The sequence below is a fragment of the Meleagris gallopavo genome, chromosome 1 (genome assembly GCF_000146605.3).
Source record: "Meleagris gallopavo isolate NT-WF06-2002-E0010 breed Aviagen turkey brand Nicholas breeding stock chromosome 1, Turkey_5.1, whole genome shotgun sequence".
In the NCBI taxonomy this organism is placed as follows: Eukaryota; Metazoa; Chordata; class Aves; order Galliformes; family Phasianidae; genus Meleagris; species Meleagris gallopavo.
The window spans coordinates 81713152-81729170 of NC_015011.2; the positions used below are offsets into that span (position 1 = coordinate 81713152).

The following is a 16019-nucleotide window of genomic DNA, read 5'->3' on the forward strand; positions in this document are numbered from 1 at the left end:
TAAGTAGTACATAGAGTATTTTCATAGGCACGGTGTTGCAGTGAGCCCTGTTCAGTTTGTTTCTTGCTCCCTTCCACTGTCTGGCATTAGTTTGAACTCTTTTTGAAGAAGCGTAACTGGACACTTTGGAACAGCTGCAAGTTTTGGCATGTATCTTTGTCTTAACCTCACAAAAACATTGCCTTGGAAATGACTGCTATAATAAGTTTGCATAAGAAGCTTCCAGAAGGATGGCTTTTGGTGCTTTTTCTTCAATCTGGAGTTGGGAATGTGGAAGAGTAGCAAAGAGGGTGGAGAATAGCAGAGAAGGACTTCCGTATATGACACTGCTCTGTCTCTCATTGGAGTGTTGAGATTACCTCTGTCTTGTTTATGGGTTTTATCTCACTTTAATTTTTTATTGCTGCATGTTTCATGCTCTGCCTAAACTTGCATAAGCCCTGGCACTGATGCATTTATAATAAGAAAAGGTGGGTTGTGATAAAATGGCACATTTTTCTCGTAAGTGTAGCTGTATGTTTGTACAGCAACACTATATAGTCAGCAACACCATAGATGTGTCAGTGAGGTGGTCCTGGGGGAGGGAGTGCTCTACGAAAGGAAGGAGAGAATTTTATGACGTAAGCTATTTGGAAAACATTTTAGGAATGTCAGCTGAAAGATAACATAGATATGCAAGTGATGTTACATATTCAGAATGGCCTTGGGGAACATAGTGAAAGGTGTCTTAAACAGACAAGAGATCCTCAAAATCCAGTTTCTCCACAGAAGCTGGCTTTCACTGGGTAAACGGGGTCATAGTAAAGGAATCCTTGTGCAAAATGGCTTCATATGGACTGTTTGTCGTCTTGGCCTGGTCCTCACAGCATTTAAAGCAGTTATTGGTTAAACATATACAGTAAGATTTCTGCAGCACTTAATTCCTAAAAATTTCTAGTTGGGATGTTGCTAATAATTTTGTGGATGTTGTATGAGAGGAAAAATATTCCTGTCTTTCCTTGCCTTTATACTGTACAGGATAATCTGTTGTTTATCTCAGCTTTGGAAGTACATTCTTTGGCTGCTGAATATGCATGCAGACAAAGCTCAGAAAAGACCTGTGAGAGAAAGTAAGTGATGTGCATAAGAAGAAAAAAGTGAATGTTTTGAATTAGGGGCCTTCCTTTTTGTCAGGAAAGCCAGCAAATGTCACTCTAGTTACGTGAGGAGTGAAACAGATGTGGTAAGAGACCAGTGTAAGGAAGTGATAAGACAGGAAGGTAAGCATGTGTTTACTTAGAACACGCTGTGTAAGGAAACATTGGTTTAAGAAAGTGACTTCTGTTGTGTAGTCCTCCACTTGTGATCCTGGGCAGTTGTAACCTGAAGTAAACACTTGTCTGAGCAATGTGTACTTTCTAAGTAGTCTGTACTCAAAGTCAGTTAATATCCCTGATTTTGAAAATGGTATGAGAAAACTTGTGTCTCAACTAGAAATGCTCAGTCTTCTTAAATTGGGTATGTTATTTGCATGCATTCTGTCATTGACATGAGTATCTCTTCCCTTACAAGACATAGGACTGTTGCACGTACTGTAGCTTATTAAAAATAAGTAGGTCTCACAAGCATAGCTACAACATCAATTGTGCACCATTCCCTTGATCAGCTCCTGTCTGGGTTTTTTTTTTTTTTTAGCGCTTGGTGGAGAACTGTCAAACAGTCATTCTGAAAATGTAAGCAACAAGGATGAGTTTTCATTCTTTGTTCCTAGACCTAAAATTTTTTCAAAAAGTACTTTGCAGACTGTATCATGTAAAACTACAAAAATATATTGCTAATTGCTAAAAATAAGACACATGAATTGATCCAATCTCAGGAACAGTCTTCAGCATCTTGAATTATACTTTTTCTTGCCCTACTTGCTTCTGAAAAGTTCATATCGAGATGTTACAATTTATACACTGATGCTTGATAAAAGGTTTTGTTAGATTTGCTCATTGCAGTTTTTATTAGTGTTTTCCAGGTAAATTACTACTTAAAGCAATGTTTCATTACATTTCGCTAGGAATTAGAGTTTTATTGGAAAGCTTGAAATTAGAAGAGTAAGGGATTGTTTATTTCTAGTATTAGCACTTCGTGCTGAATAACCTCTGTATTAGCATAGATTAAAAAAGTATTCCTGAGGGAAATGTCAGCCGCACTGGAGATTTTATTCAGTGATTTGATCCTTGGTGATCATGGTAAATGAGAAAGTTGAGAGCTTCTTGAGCCAGAGCGTACATCATGCGTTGTGTGAAGGTATGCTTGTCATTGACCCAGCACACAACTGCTCACCTTCATGTGCCCTGATGCACATGGCACATCCTGTCATATGATAAATAATATCACAAAATGAATTGGAGCTATTAAATCCTTGGGAAAGATGTTAGTTAGGCTATGGGCCATGCGAATTATGCTAGCATGCTTTCCTGAGGTCAGCCTTCTCTGGCCTGAAGACAGGGTTAAATTGTTTTTGGTTTGGACTGTGATGTGCTGAACTATAGGCTCAGCTGACTCAAATGCAATTTCTTACAACTACTTGCCTCCACCTTTAGTCTACAAGTCTTTCTGTGTTATGTTTCCCCACAGAGCTGGGCCTGCGCTGATCTGTGTATGTAAGCCTTCTGATGCTTGTGGGAATCTGTGTTGGTATCTGAGACCTGAAGGTCGTTTATGTCTCTCTCTTAATTTCACATGCAATATTGCATGCATTCAAGTTTTCCTCTTCATGTTTTCTGCTCTGACACCTCTCTTCCTTTAAATTTGCTGTAAAATAGATCAGTCTGTTCATTCCCAAAGCATCTGGCAATCTCTGGTTGCTTAAGGTAAGGTAGTAAAGTTAGTGGAAGTTCATCCAATCTCTTGTATCCTCAGCATATCTGCTCTCATTGGAATATACTGCTGCAAACCTAAGGGTTGCTTTTCATGCTTTTCATTTTTTACGCTGCTAAATAAAAAGAAAAATTTGCAGTTATTTACCTGTCATTTATGGAGGTGCTGCATTAAAAAAAAAATCTATCTTGAGTAGCCTTTGTTATTAGAAACTGTAAAAAGATGGAAAGAGCTCTTCAGGATTGTCAGAGAGACAGCTTCAGAGATACAGGGTTGAATAAATAATCTGTTGATTTGTAAGATGAGCACATTTGAAGCTGACTCACCACAAGATGAATGCAAATAGAAAATGCCATTTTACAGACCTTCTTTTTTGCTTGTAACTTTTGATTAATAATATGTTCAGTGCTTGGTGTACTTGGTCTGATGCAAAGCACGCTAATAAAACTGTCCTGGCCCTGGGGATGTACAGTATAAAAAGATAATTGTTGAAAAGATAGAATGTACTTGGAAACAAAAATGTGGGGGAGAGCATTGAGATTTTTTTTTTTGGTCTCTCAGAATACAGATGTCAGTCAATAACTAATACCTTATCTCACAACATTCTATTGTGTCCATTATCAGCATCAGCTACCATGGCACACAAACAATATACCGTGAAGTGTTTGTACTGTATGAAGGAAAACTGGACCCTCTTGTCACTGGGGCCTCCTAAACTTTTAAAGTAATAATAAAATAATTTCACTTTGATTTTCATGGGAGAGGCATGTTTTTAAATAATATTTCTAAATACAGAAGTTGATCAGCTTGATTTTTATGTGTGTAATGATTACTTAAGGAAAGAGTGTAGGGAAGGAGAAGGAAACAATGAGTTATGTTCTAACTCAAAGCAAGGAGTGAGGAGCATAGAGAAACTATCTACAGCATGAGAGAGATGTGCTTCAAAAAATTTAATATGTATCTTGTACGTCCTTCTGACTGAATATTCCTCATAGCTTTCGTGCTCCAGGAAAGTGTTCTTTTCTGTCTTGGTAGAGGCACAATTGTGTGACTATGAGGTTTTCTTTGAAACTGAAATCGCTGAAAAAAATCTCATGGACAAACTGCTTAGAAAGCAATGTAGGTTTTAAATTGGATGGATTCTGTGGGAAGAATATCAGTTTGAGAATATCAGGAAACAGGCAAGTGTTGAGAATATGAGGAATTTCATGTGTGAAGGAGAAAAACCAAACTTCAGGAGCAGGCTGTGAACAGTTGCTGTGAGTTTGGGTTAGGAGAGGTAGCTGTTACTGTGGGTAGAGGTACACACCACTTTAAGAAGTGATCAGATTATTTGCTCTCAGAGTGAGGGAAGAAGCTGGTAAATGGCGACTGGAATGCTATGGGTTGACTTGGCTTAGAAAGCTGAGGAAATTGTAATAAGCAAAGCTTATTCTCATCAGAATAATGCCTTGCACAGACATTCAAGAACAGCATAGAAATTGGTGAGACAGCAGGACTAGAATGCTTGACTGTGGCAGAATGTCTTTCTGTGGTGCTTCTCCATCTGAGTATAAACTCAACATGCACACTAAACTCTTTAAGAAAAGTAATGTTGGCTGTATCTCTCCTTTTTCTTTCAGAACATTGGCTTTGATTAAACCTGATGCAACACCCAAGATTGGAGAACTAGTAGATATCATCATTAATGCAGGATTTACAATAACTAAGGCCAAAATGATGGTGCTTTCAAGGTAAGAAATTGTAAGGTTAGCTCTATTGTATGTACTATTTGTGCAGTTCAGGCCATTCTGTGAAGTTTATCCCATGTTATTTTATAGATTAAATCCATTCCAGTGTGTAATAAAGGGAAGACTCATCTGTTTCATAACAACATGTAGGTTTCTAAATACACGTAGAAAATTAAGTATCACAAAGCTTTGTGCAAATGAGTATGGGTGATTAAATAAAGAATTTGTGTGAATCCAAGGTGACTAGCATTACTTCAGCAATTCAGTAATGTTCACCAATGACTTCTCTGTATGTACTCACCTTGTAACTTCCTGATACAAGCCATATTGCAGATTATAACACAGTTGTCTTAAAAGTACTTGGTTTCTTCACTCTCTGTAAATCCATTGTCTTAATTTGTTCTCCCAACGCCTGAACTTGTTTGCTTTTTAATAACTAGGCAACCCAGGCAAAGCAGGTGATCTTTTGATCTCATTGCAGGGGTGAACAGGTGCATCTCCCTGAATGCTCCCCCCTGCACCCTTTGTTGCTCTCCACCTGCCTCATTCAACCACAAGATTATGCTTTCCTCTGCAAAATGCTTTCCCCTAAAGATGATTAATTTACCCTAGAAGAATTTTCCAAGATTATTATGGTATTTTTCAGTTGCTGCATTGCCAAGCCTGTTGATATGCAACATCTTTTTGACAAGAAAAGCTATCCATATTAAATAGTACAATTTTCATGGTTCCTTGTGATTTCTCTGTGAGATCAAGAGCAAATTTTATCCTACCTCAAAGTTGTTTTTGGCTTTCTGAAATACTAATTAAAAAAAAAAAAGTGAATACCTCCTCTTATTTCTGTGTTCACTTGTTGCAGTGTTTGAGGCTGGTCCTGGATGCTCTCTCAAACAACTCCACTTCGTGAGTTTAGTCAGATTTGCAGTGCTGGTTTACAATTCAGTATTTTTCAAGCCAGCCGTTGTGTGGTTTTTTTGTTTTTTTTTTTGGCTTGCTTTCCTGCAGTCTGAGATATTTGATTCTCAAGTGTTGAGTGGTTCTTTATTTCAGTGTCAGCGAACTTGGAGAACTATTGAGCCAAATCGTGTGACTTCAAGGAAATGGAAACTGAGAATTAAACTTTTATTGCCTAACTGCCTGTATAAAACTCCCTGCTTGTCTTGTAAAATTGAAAATGATTATTAAGTGTAAAATTGAGCCTCAGTAGTAAATCTAGTTAAATGATGTATGAGTATTTGTAGTTTCTCTGCATAACATATACACTGTTTCTTGCTATTGCCATTTTAAAATGCTGGAACTGTGGCTTTGCCAAAATCTTCTACTAGATCTGGCATACTTGCTCAAGCATCATCTGTTGCTTTCAGTAAAGAAGATATTACTGACATTTATCTGGCAATCCCTGTTAACTTGGTTTATGCCTCTGTAAAAAAAAAACAAAAAAAAACAAAAAAAACCAAAAAAAACAAAAAAAAACCCCCACAAAAACAAAACAAAAAATGTAGCCAAGATACAAAAGTGAGGACAGATCCTGCTTTCATAGGTCAGCTGTCTAGACACTTAAGTTAATCGCACATGAGTTGAGTTTTCCTTTCTTTAAAAGCAGAACAGTAAAGAGAGATGAAATGGAAAAGGGAGCTAAGTTATAAAACTATGGTTGTGTTGTATATTTCCTGCAATAGGAATTCTTAACTGAGTAGTAGAGTTCAACTTGATACAGAAATATTCCAGAAATATTTCTTCATATTCTGAAATGACAATATGGAATCTGTGTACTTTTTTTCCCATTTGCTTTCCAAAGTTATTTGGTGAATTAGTTTCAGCAGGGATGTTCTGATGAAATAGTGAATTTTAAGCAGAAACTTACTTGGAGCTTGAGAGTGCAAGTATTCCTGTGACTAGCATTGTTTTTGAAGCAAGCAACCAGGAACTGTTCAGTTCCACTGGGCAGGTAGCTGTTTTGATTCCCCAAAGAAGAAATTTGTGACTGTTAAAATCTTTGTTATTGTCAGGGAAATTAAATTACCTTTAGGTACTTCTTGAGGTTATTTCTTGCCTCTGGCAATATCAGGCCCAAGTCTGGACTGCGAATGAAGAAGGAGATATGAAAAGTTGCATTGCAGATGACAGTTACTGTGACTTGGTTCAGGCTTGCAGCATGTTACTTGAAATATATTCAGGTAGTGTCTTTCAGTAAAGGGAGCTGTTTGAGGTGAGCAAAACTGGAGACCAGAAAATTTCAGGAGACGTTTTTTTGCCTATGGAAACTATTTTTCAGATGGGGATCTTCCAGTTTCCTTGCATCTCTGAGCTTTGTATATAGATTGGGTATCAGCATTATTGCTTGTTTTCAGCTGCTAGTCTACTTGAAGACTCTGCGATTTGAAAGCAAGCTAAGACCAAACCTGCACTTCTGAACTGGAGTTTTGAAGTTGCAGTTGTAAGATAACGGCTAAACTTGAAAACTCTCATGGATTCTTCTAGCTGTTGTCATGCAGAAAAAGCAGTGAAGGTAGCAAGAGTTTGCATGAGGAGCCATTCAAGAAAAAGGAGGGAGAAAGGTGGGCTGTCTAGCTCAGGAAGTGGCAGGGTGAAAAGCCGAAGAGTGATGTTTCACAGGTGGATGGAAGGAGGGTCTGCACTGTGGACCCTGAAACTGAGCAAAGTGCTACTAGAAGTATGGCTGTGGCAGTGCAGAGCTTGGGGAGGGCCATCATCCTGTGTTAGTGATGAATATTCTGGCACTTAGCCTGCAGCATCTGCTGTGCTATCTTTGTACTCAGGTACTGAGACTAAATAACAGCTGCAGTACAGATACACTTTGTGTGCTTGCTGGCCTTTGTTTACCTGACAAAGTACTGAGCCCTCCTCATGGAAGTCTCTTGCTATGGGGAAAAAACAATGTGTAGTAACTGGATTTTTCCCTGAGGGAAGTGCATGACCAAACTCAGTTATATGCTTTTCCCTTTGATAAGAAGGCATGTTCTAATCTGGAGGGGTTGTGCTGCCTATTTGAATTGTAACATTTGTGGATACTGAGTAGAAACCAGATTATTCAATATGCTGTTGTTCACTGTCATCAAACACTAGCCCCAATAAGGTAATAGGTTTCACTGAAGCAGATAAATTGCTTATTTATGCTTTAAAACCAGACTTCATTACCCAACATACACACTCAAATTGAACTGAAAGATCAAAGCAATGTAACAGTGAATAGCTTGTCAAGAGGATGTTTCTGCAGTGTTTGTTTCCCAACCTAAGAATGTGGAGCTCATCAGTGACTTTGAAAATCTTAGTTAAAAGATTTAGTGATGACTTCCTTCCCAGATCAGGATTGTAAAGAGGAGTCAATTACACCTCTAACCATGCTAAATATGACAAAGTTAAATGTGAGAGTGCTGCTCCAAAAGTAATGCCTCCTGTTTTACTATGTGAGATGATGATGGAAGCTGAACCTTCACACCAGTATTCCCTTACATGTTGTTGCTGTGTGACAGATGGCAGCAGAAGGGCAGTCTGATAAAGTGGCATCTGACATGGGAATACACATGAAGCAAAGGTGTGTCATTGAATTCCTCCATGCGGAAAGAATGGCGCCCATTGACATTCACTGTTGCTTGTTGAATGTTTCTGGAGATCAAACAGCGAATATGGGCACTGTGAGAGGGTGGGTGGTGCATTTCAACACTGCCAGCAATAGTGGGTCATCTCCACTGGTGCAGATTTTGATAAGAGTGGCATGCAGGCTCTGGTTCATCACTGGTCAAAATGCACAGCTAATGGAAGTAACTGTTGAAAAATACTATTTGTAGCTAAGATTTTCTGTATCAAATAGTGTTATTGTACTCTTTGTATCTGTTTTAGTTTCCATAGAAATAAATAGGAGGCATTACTTCTGGAGTGATCTGCGTACTTTCTTTTATATTTTTCCAACTTGGGAAGGCATTATTGATAGAAGAATGTTGATGAATGATAGTTTGTGGTTCTCAGAGTTCATATATATGTATGAGTGTATATATGTGTACATATAAATATATATATATATATATATATATATATATATATATATTATATATATATATATAAATAAAAAGCTGTATCTTTTTACTTTTCCAGAAAAGAAGCAGTTGATTTCTACGTAGACCATCAATCAAAACCTTTTTATAAGTAGGTATATCATTTTTAGCTTGATGTATGTATTTATTGTTCTGCAACAGCAACTGATTTACTGTAGGTCCAAACTCAAGCTCTTCAGTGAGACTGAGTACAGGCTATATCTGACCATGATGGAGATCAGATGATCTAGAACTCCCTCCCCTCTCCTCTGCCTTCTTTTTTTCTCTCCTCTCTTCCCCTCTCCTCTGCCTTCTTTTTTTCTCTCCTCTCTTCCCCTCTCCTCTCCCTTCTTTTTTTCTCTCCTCTCCTCCCTTCTTTTGCTGAGTAATTATGTTTGAATACATTGATTAAAAAGCAAGAGTTTTGCATGTGGTGTTATTTCACAGATGTCTGTCTACACTAATGATAGTTATCTGAGGAACCTTAAGCTTCTGTCCACGCTTGCTTGGTCTTCCCTTCTACAGTCTTATTCACTACGTCTTCCATATAGGAATTTTCTCTAATTTAGAAACAAATAATTATAAATCATTTCAAATCAGTGAGAAGAAAAATATTCTTCAAAGCAGAGCTACAAAGTTAGGTTGGGTTGCTCAGGGCTTTGCTGAGTTGAGTTCTGAGCCTCTCTACTGGGTCATGTATTTTTGTTGGCTTTAATTTACAGTGCAGATCACCATATGCTGTTTCCATTTTGCAGTGAGCTTCTCCAGTTTATAACAAGTGGTCCTATTGTTGCTATGGAAATCTTACGGGATGATGCAGTTTGTAAATGGAAAACATTACTAGGGCCTGCAAATTCTGCAGTGGCTCGAACTGATGAACCAGACAGCATTAGAGCAAACTTTGGACATGATGGCATAAGAAATGCAGCTCACGGCCCAGATTCAGTTGCCTCAGCTGCTCGAGTAAGTTTTTGACTTTGTTTCTTAACTAGTTTTCTTATTAGTTTAATTTGAGAACGCAACTGGTCAGGAATTCCTCATTGCTTTTTTTTCCCATTTGAGTTCTGAATGAGTATTCTGTGTTGCTCTTTTTTAGTGCGGAAGAATAAGCTGGAAACAGGAATCTTGTTTATATTTGTCATAAATGGAAGTCTTGGACATTTGATCAGGAGAACATGCCTAGTCTTCTAAAAACTCTGCTCCCATTGTGCGTAACAAATATTTATGAAGACAGACCATTTTGTATTGCTTTGTGTTCTGAAAGGTAATACAGTGGGCCTGGCTTCTAGGAGCTCCCCTTCTCCTTTGTAGTCTGTATTTCCTTAAAGCGTTAAGAAAAAGCCCTAGGGCTAGGTGATTAAATATTACCGGCATTTCTGTAGTGCAGGGGTGTTTATGAACACTGATGTGGGGTAGATCTGCTGATAAGCAATGGCTAGAATAAAGTTTACGTAACAGTTTTTCAGTACTGCGCTGTTATCTTAGCTCTAAACTAGCAGGGAAAAGATAATTGTTGCTTCTTGGATCCTAATCTTTCCTCTTTTTTTACACTGGAACAGCTGCAGTAGCACAACTTGAAAAAGATCCCCTCTTTTGAGGGATACTTCATAAACTGCCAACTACTATGTACTAGAAATTATGTATAGCAATGATATGCGAATGGTGAGTGTAGAGTCAGCCCCTTGCTGCAGCTGCTGTGGGTCTGCAGGGCATGGGAAACTTGCTGTGAGGCCTGGGCATTGCTTGAAGCACCGTGCTCAGATGTCTGCGTGGTGCATGGCCTATGGGGCCTCTCTGCATACCTCTAGTTTTGACAAGTCATGTTTTAGACATGAAATACTTCTTGTGGTGGCAAGTCTGGTGGGAATGATACATATCCAGAAAGAGTTTGGATGAAATTAGTATTCTTATAAAGAAAATTCTTCTAAAGAAGAATCTTCATCAGAGTTACAAAGACTTGTCTGACTAAGTAGACTGATGTCTTCATGCACAAAAGGGAAAAGTTTCTCTTTGTTTCTGTGTGCTGCTGTGACTGCTGTGCCAGCTTTTTACCTGAGAGTGTAGGAGACAGTATCTATTAGCATAAGATTCTGATTGGAAATTTAATTATGTGCTTTGGCTTAAGTTTGTAGTTCTTACATTTCAGCAGTTTTGAAGGTTCTGCTCATCTGTGGTATTTTTATGACCAAAATTATTGTATTGCTGAACTTTTGCAGATGTAGGCATCCTTGTGGTGTTACTGATACCAATCTCTGATAAGACAACTGAACTTGTAAATTTAATAGGCCTCTATGTATTTTAGCACAGTAGGTGCAGTACTATATGCTTGTATAGCAGCTGCCATGGAAATTAGTTGGTTGCAGTTTGCAGAAGCTTTCCTGAAAAGAAGTAGAAAATAGAGGGACCTAAATGAAACTTTCTGAAAGAAAACCGCCAACTACATCTAATGGATGTATTGTACACTGAGCAGTTAGAGTAGAACACTGCCATGACAAATGAAAGTAGGCCCCTGGTATACTCTGAGGTTATTTCTTTTTCTGTAGGACAATTTTTTTTTTTCTTATTAGGCATAAATAAAAAATATTTTCTTTTTAAGGCATCACTTGAATTTGGCATTTCATTATCCTACTCTTCAGCATTATTTAGATACTTTTCTCTTCTGGCATTTAATGGACCAAAGAAAGTGTTAGATGTTTTAAGTATTTTGCTGTCTTTTTCTTGCTGCTGCTTTTAGAATGAACATTCATTAACAGAATGGGACAAGGTCGCTGAGGGATGCAGCATGTCACCAAAATAAGGATGCAGGAAACTAACCCTTATGAGCACTCAAAATGGGCATTGCTTGCTAGGAAAAAAAAAAAGCAACAGAAAACAAAAACACTTCACCTTCCTTCCTGTTGAAAGATCCATCAGTGAAAACTGTAATTGTTCAAATCAGGATTACAGGAATTGCCAGAATAACGAGGAGAAGATCGAGAAATAGTTAAGTTTATTCCATCTGAATTGAGCTAGTAAATTAAATGAGACAATTCCAGGAAATGGCCTTCAGTGCTCTTAGTGTTACACACGACAAAATTAGATGGATTTGGTAGTAGTATCTCCAGGATATTATTTTTTCCCTTAAATAGAAATTCATCAATTCTCTTACTTAATTTGACCAATACCAATAGGCCTTAAATGGAATCTGTGTTTCAAGCATTTGACTAATGTTTATTGGCAGATTGTGTAAGCTATGTGAATAAATGGTATGGAAAAAGCACGAAGCTGGCAGTGAACAGTTTAAAAAAAAAAATAAAAAAAAAACACTGAGGAAAGCAGCTTGGGTGTCAAGCTTGCTGTAGTCTAAGACCGACTAATGATGACAGGAGGAAAGAAAGTAATGGGAAACAAAGAGATTCTTTTGATTCTTCTCAGAAATCAGAGTAATTGAGCTCATCGTCTTCCATTCACTAAGATGGGGGGCTGCGGGGGGAAAAAGAGGGATAAGAGTCCATAAGTCATGAGAGTGGAGCCAACAATTTTAGGTGAAGATTTTTTAATACAAAAGGAAGAAAATAGTTGTAAGCAGGTGGGATGGAGATTCCTTTTGTATAAGGAAAAACTGGATGCTCGTTATGTTATTGCTTCAGTGGAGGAAAATGTGTTGTGGAAAGAGGGAAGCTGAGATCTGTATATGGGAGGAGACCTGCGAAAAATACTGAGGAAAGAGAATGTAGAAATCTGGGAATGCTTCATCTACCAAATGATTGTGGCAGCAGCACTTTGAATGTTCTGAGTGGCACTAGATTGTATTGTGGAAGCAGAAAGGAGAAAAAAAAATTACAAGAAATAATCAAATGATGTTTTTATGATTGTAGCAATGTTGCCGGGGGGTGAAAGATATGTAGGTTATTGCTGGGGAGAAGTATTTGTAGCATAAAAATCAATAATCTTCTGTGACTATGAGTACTTCGGATGTTGTTACTTATGATGAAAGCTCGTGCACACAGCTAGATAAAACTAAAGTGAATTCAATTGCAATTGTTTTCAGGAGCTGGAGTTGTTCTTTCCCTCCAGTGGAGGTCATGGACCAGCCAACAGTGCAAAATTCACAAACTGTACTTGTTGCATTATTAAGCCTCATGCAGTTAATGAAGGTAAGCAATATAAATAGTGGAGGTGAAAGCAAATTACTCTTTTTTATCTCATGATCATTCCTGTGCCATTTTTTTTTTGTGACAATGTGAAATTGCAGGAACACGGAGTATTTCATTGTACTTGAAAGAGTATGCAAAGCCTTTTTCATATGCCTTTAGTATTTCTTCAGTTTACTTTCATGTGTTGTGTGCTGTGTGGATACTTTTTAATTTCGGTATAAACAGTGAGAGACTGGAGGAGAAAAAAAACAAAATAATGAGATTCAGTGGAGCCGAGGTTAGCTTCCTCATGGCAGAGTGAAAGCAGGACACCTGGTTATATTACAGGGTCTTCCATTTACACAGTAATACAGTAATATATTACATTAAAACTTCTCACAAAGGGAATTTTTTTCAGGCATGAATCTTGTTCTGCTGACTACTATGGGGATGGGAAGTAGCAAATATCTATAGGACTCCATGGTTCTTTCTGTGCTGGAGCATATCTGGCAAATTTATTACCTGAGCATTAGAGAAGTTTAATGCCCAGTTGTTACCATGCTGAAATAATCTCACTTTTGTATCATGTACTTAGATAAAGAAGCATTTGTAAGAGCAGGAAGTGCAGTAAAATATTTCAGTTCTGCCATTTCAACAATATTTGAGTGCAAAATAAATATTGTCATGGGAGCACGTTTAGACTTTTCTTGGTAAGATGCAGCACAGTAGTTATTTCTCTATGGACAGCTAAAATAAAGACAGCAGAAATGGCCATGGCAGTTTCCAGACCTTTTATATCTTAAGTGGGAGATCCAGAGGGCTTGGAACAAAAAAAAAAAAAACCACCACAACCAACCAAAATGAAACAAAAGAAAGACAAAACTTTTGCAATGAACAGTCTTGCACTCAACGTTCATTAAAAAAAAAAATAAAAAATGCCTCATCTCTTGGAGGCCTTTCAAATCATCTGCTCCTGATACATCTGCCTTGCAGCAAAGACAGAAAGATGTTAAGAAAATATAGGCAGCAGCTAACACTGTGAACTTAACTATTTAAACATTTGCAAAAGGCAATTATTGTGGTAGGATTGTTAATGTCCTTAATTTTTCAGAATTGCAAAACAAGTCGCTTGAACTGTGCTTTCTCATACTTAAGATAAAATGTGTGTTATATATGGGGGCTCAAACTCTTTCTTAGTGAGCAAAAGTTGTCCCTAATTTTAATCATCTTCATTCCTGTAGATTTCATAGTGCCTTGTCCATTATTTTCATTTTTCTTGAACAACTCTGGATTTTTCTGAATTGCCAGAGGTCAAATTCTGGCCCTGGCTGTACTCCCCTCTGTGTGTATGTTGGAAAAAGAATTAGAGATACTGATAAGCAGGAAATACAAGTTCACACCCTGCTTTGTAGTGTGAGAGCTGGAAAGACTGGTCAGAAGTCAAGCTTAGGTTCCACTACTGTAGTCCTCTCACACCACAGGGAGCAGGAAAGGTAGGCCACTGCTTGCAAGCGATTAAAATTTGAAAGATAGTGTACCTTATGTGCATGTTCTCCATCCACACTGCTTTGAATAGCTTTTTCAACAGAATGAAGGAGCAACACTGCGTTTTCTAGGCTAATAAAACTTTTTATCAATTTAAAATGAATATCAAGATTGATGGAACTCAGAGGATGGCTATGCTTTTATCTTTCTAAGTTTTGTTGTTCCTGCCTGTTCTTTCTGCCATTACTTCGATTATTTCCAAAGCCACAGGTCCTGTACTTCTTAGAGATAATGAGACTGTGACAGTCTTGTTAATCTTTTCAGAAGTCTGACTTCTGACAGGGAGTGAATCTTAAGGAAGGGAAAAATCACTGTGGCTGGGCAGCAGCCTCCCTCTTTGATAGCACCAGGAATGTCTCAGGGAGGAAGATTTGGTTATCTTAGCCTGCCTTCTTCTGTATTCCTTACTCTCATACTCCTATTTAGTCTGTTGCAGAGTGGCAGCACTGTTGGTACGACTGGTCCTTCTTTCCCATAGAGTCAGGTAGAAGCATGCTGAAAGAGTCTGGGAGACCTGTTCAGGCTCAGTGGTCTGCAACAGAAGAGGGAGGCCCTGCTCATCCCATCTCTGAGATGTCTTCCTGTATCTCAATTAGAGTAGGTGCTATAGCAACTAATGAGCTTCCCATCAGGCAAAACTGCTGGTAGGAGACTGTGATATAAAAAATAAGCAACTTACTTTCCCCTCCTCCCCACCCCCTCCCAACAAAACAGCATTCCCTGCTACAATTGTGCACTCCTGCTTTTTTTTCTGGCAGGGAGAATGTAAGGTAAAATAAGGCATCTGGAGAGAGAGAAAATCCTGTGTAGCCATCAGTACCAGGAGGTGGTCTGTCTGATGCCCAGTGAGGAAAATTATGTGGGTCAAAGCAGGAGAGTCTCTTATGCACTGCAGATTTGATTTGTGCTCCACAAATTTTCAGTATTGAGTATCTAAAAATAAACCTTTCTGTAATTTCCTATGCACTACTGAGCTTTGAACTTACCTAATTACCATGAATGTAATTTGCTCATTACATGTGTACAACTACATGAAGTTTCTCTTAAGCATTTGAGCTTACTCAGAGCTTTAGTCTTTATTTCTATAGGAATGTTTAACTGGATTCTGATTTGAATTTTATTTCTTTGCCGGTGTTTTTTTTCTTTTTTTTTTCCTGCAGAGTCTAATGCATGAGTAGTTCTTAGAAGGAAAAAATCTGCAATTTTTCAGATCCAGAAAAGGGTTTACTTAGCCATAGGTAAGCAAAAAAAGCTTTTCATTTAGCTTCTCTTGCTATCAGAAGGCTGGATCTAATCTTTAGTTTATGTTGGTTAATTCAAGGACAGAGTCATTCTTAGAAGCTGGCTTTGATTACTGTAGAAAGTTTACAGATTCCTGTCCAGTGCCAAAGCAGTGGAAAGTCACCACGAGTTTAATCTCTGGCCTTGCTGACCTGAACCTGACCGGTGCACAGAAACGCCAGTTGCTAAGCAGCCCAGTACACAGCACAGGGCTCTGCCTGTGTACTTCGAAGAGGGTTTGCAAAAGCATTCCAGTTCCTCTTTGTTGAAAAAACCAATCTGCTGCATGGAGCTGGATACTTCTTCTGACCAGAAGTATACCTGAGGGTCACAGTCTGATTTGACCCCTCTGGAGTCTGCCATACTTCTCAGTGTCTTCTGGTTACCTCCTTCACTTGTCTTGGGGCCAGTTTTCAGCCAAGAAGGATGTTAACTAGTGAGCACAC

General features: G+C 38.3%; 1 protein-coding gene across 4 annotated transcripts in view; it reads left to right on the forward strand.

Annotated features, from left to right (window-relative positions):
* Positions 1 to 16019, forward strand: part of NME7 (NME/NM23 family member 7) — an 88716-nt gene that overhangs the window by 19878 nt on the left and 52819 nt on the right. For all 4 annotated transcript variants that reach the window (XM_031556175.1, XM_031556180.1, XM_031556181.1 and 1 more), the window contains exons 4-7: positions 4473 to 4583; positions 8694 to 8744; positions 9388 to 9595; positions 12663 to 12768. In XM_031556175.1, coding sequence (XP_031412035.1) covers positions 4473 to 4583; positions 8694 to 8744; positions 9388 to 9595; positions 12663 to 12768 — 476 coding nt within the window. The remainder of the gene's footprint in view (positions 1 to 4472; positions 4584 to 8693; positions 8745 to 9387; positions 9596 to 12662; positions 12769 to 16019) is intronic.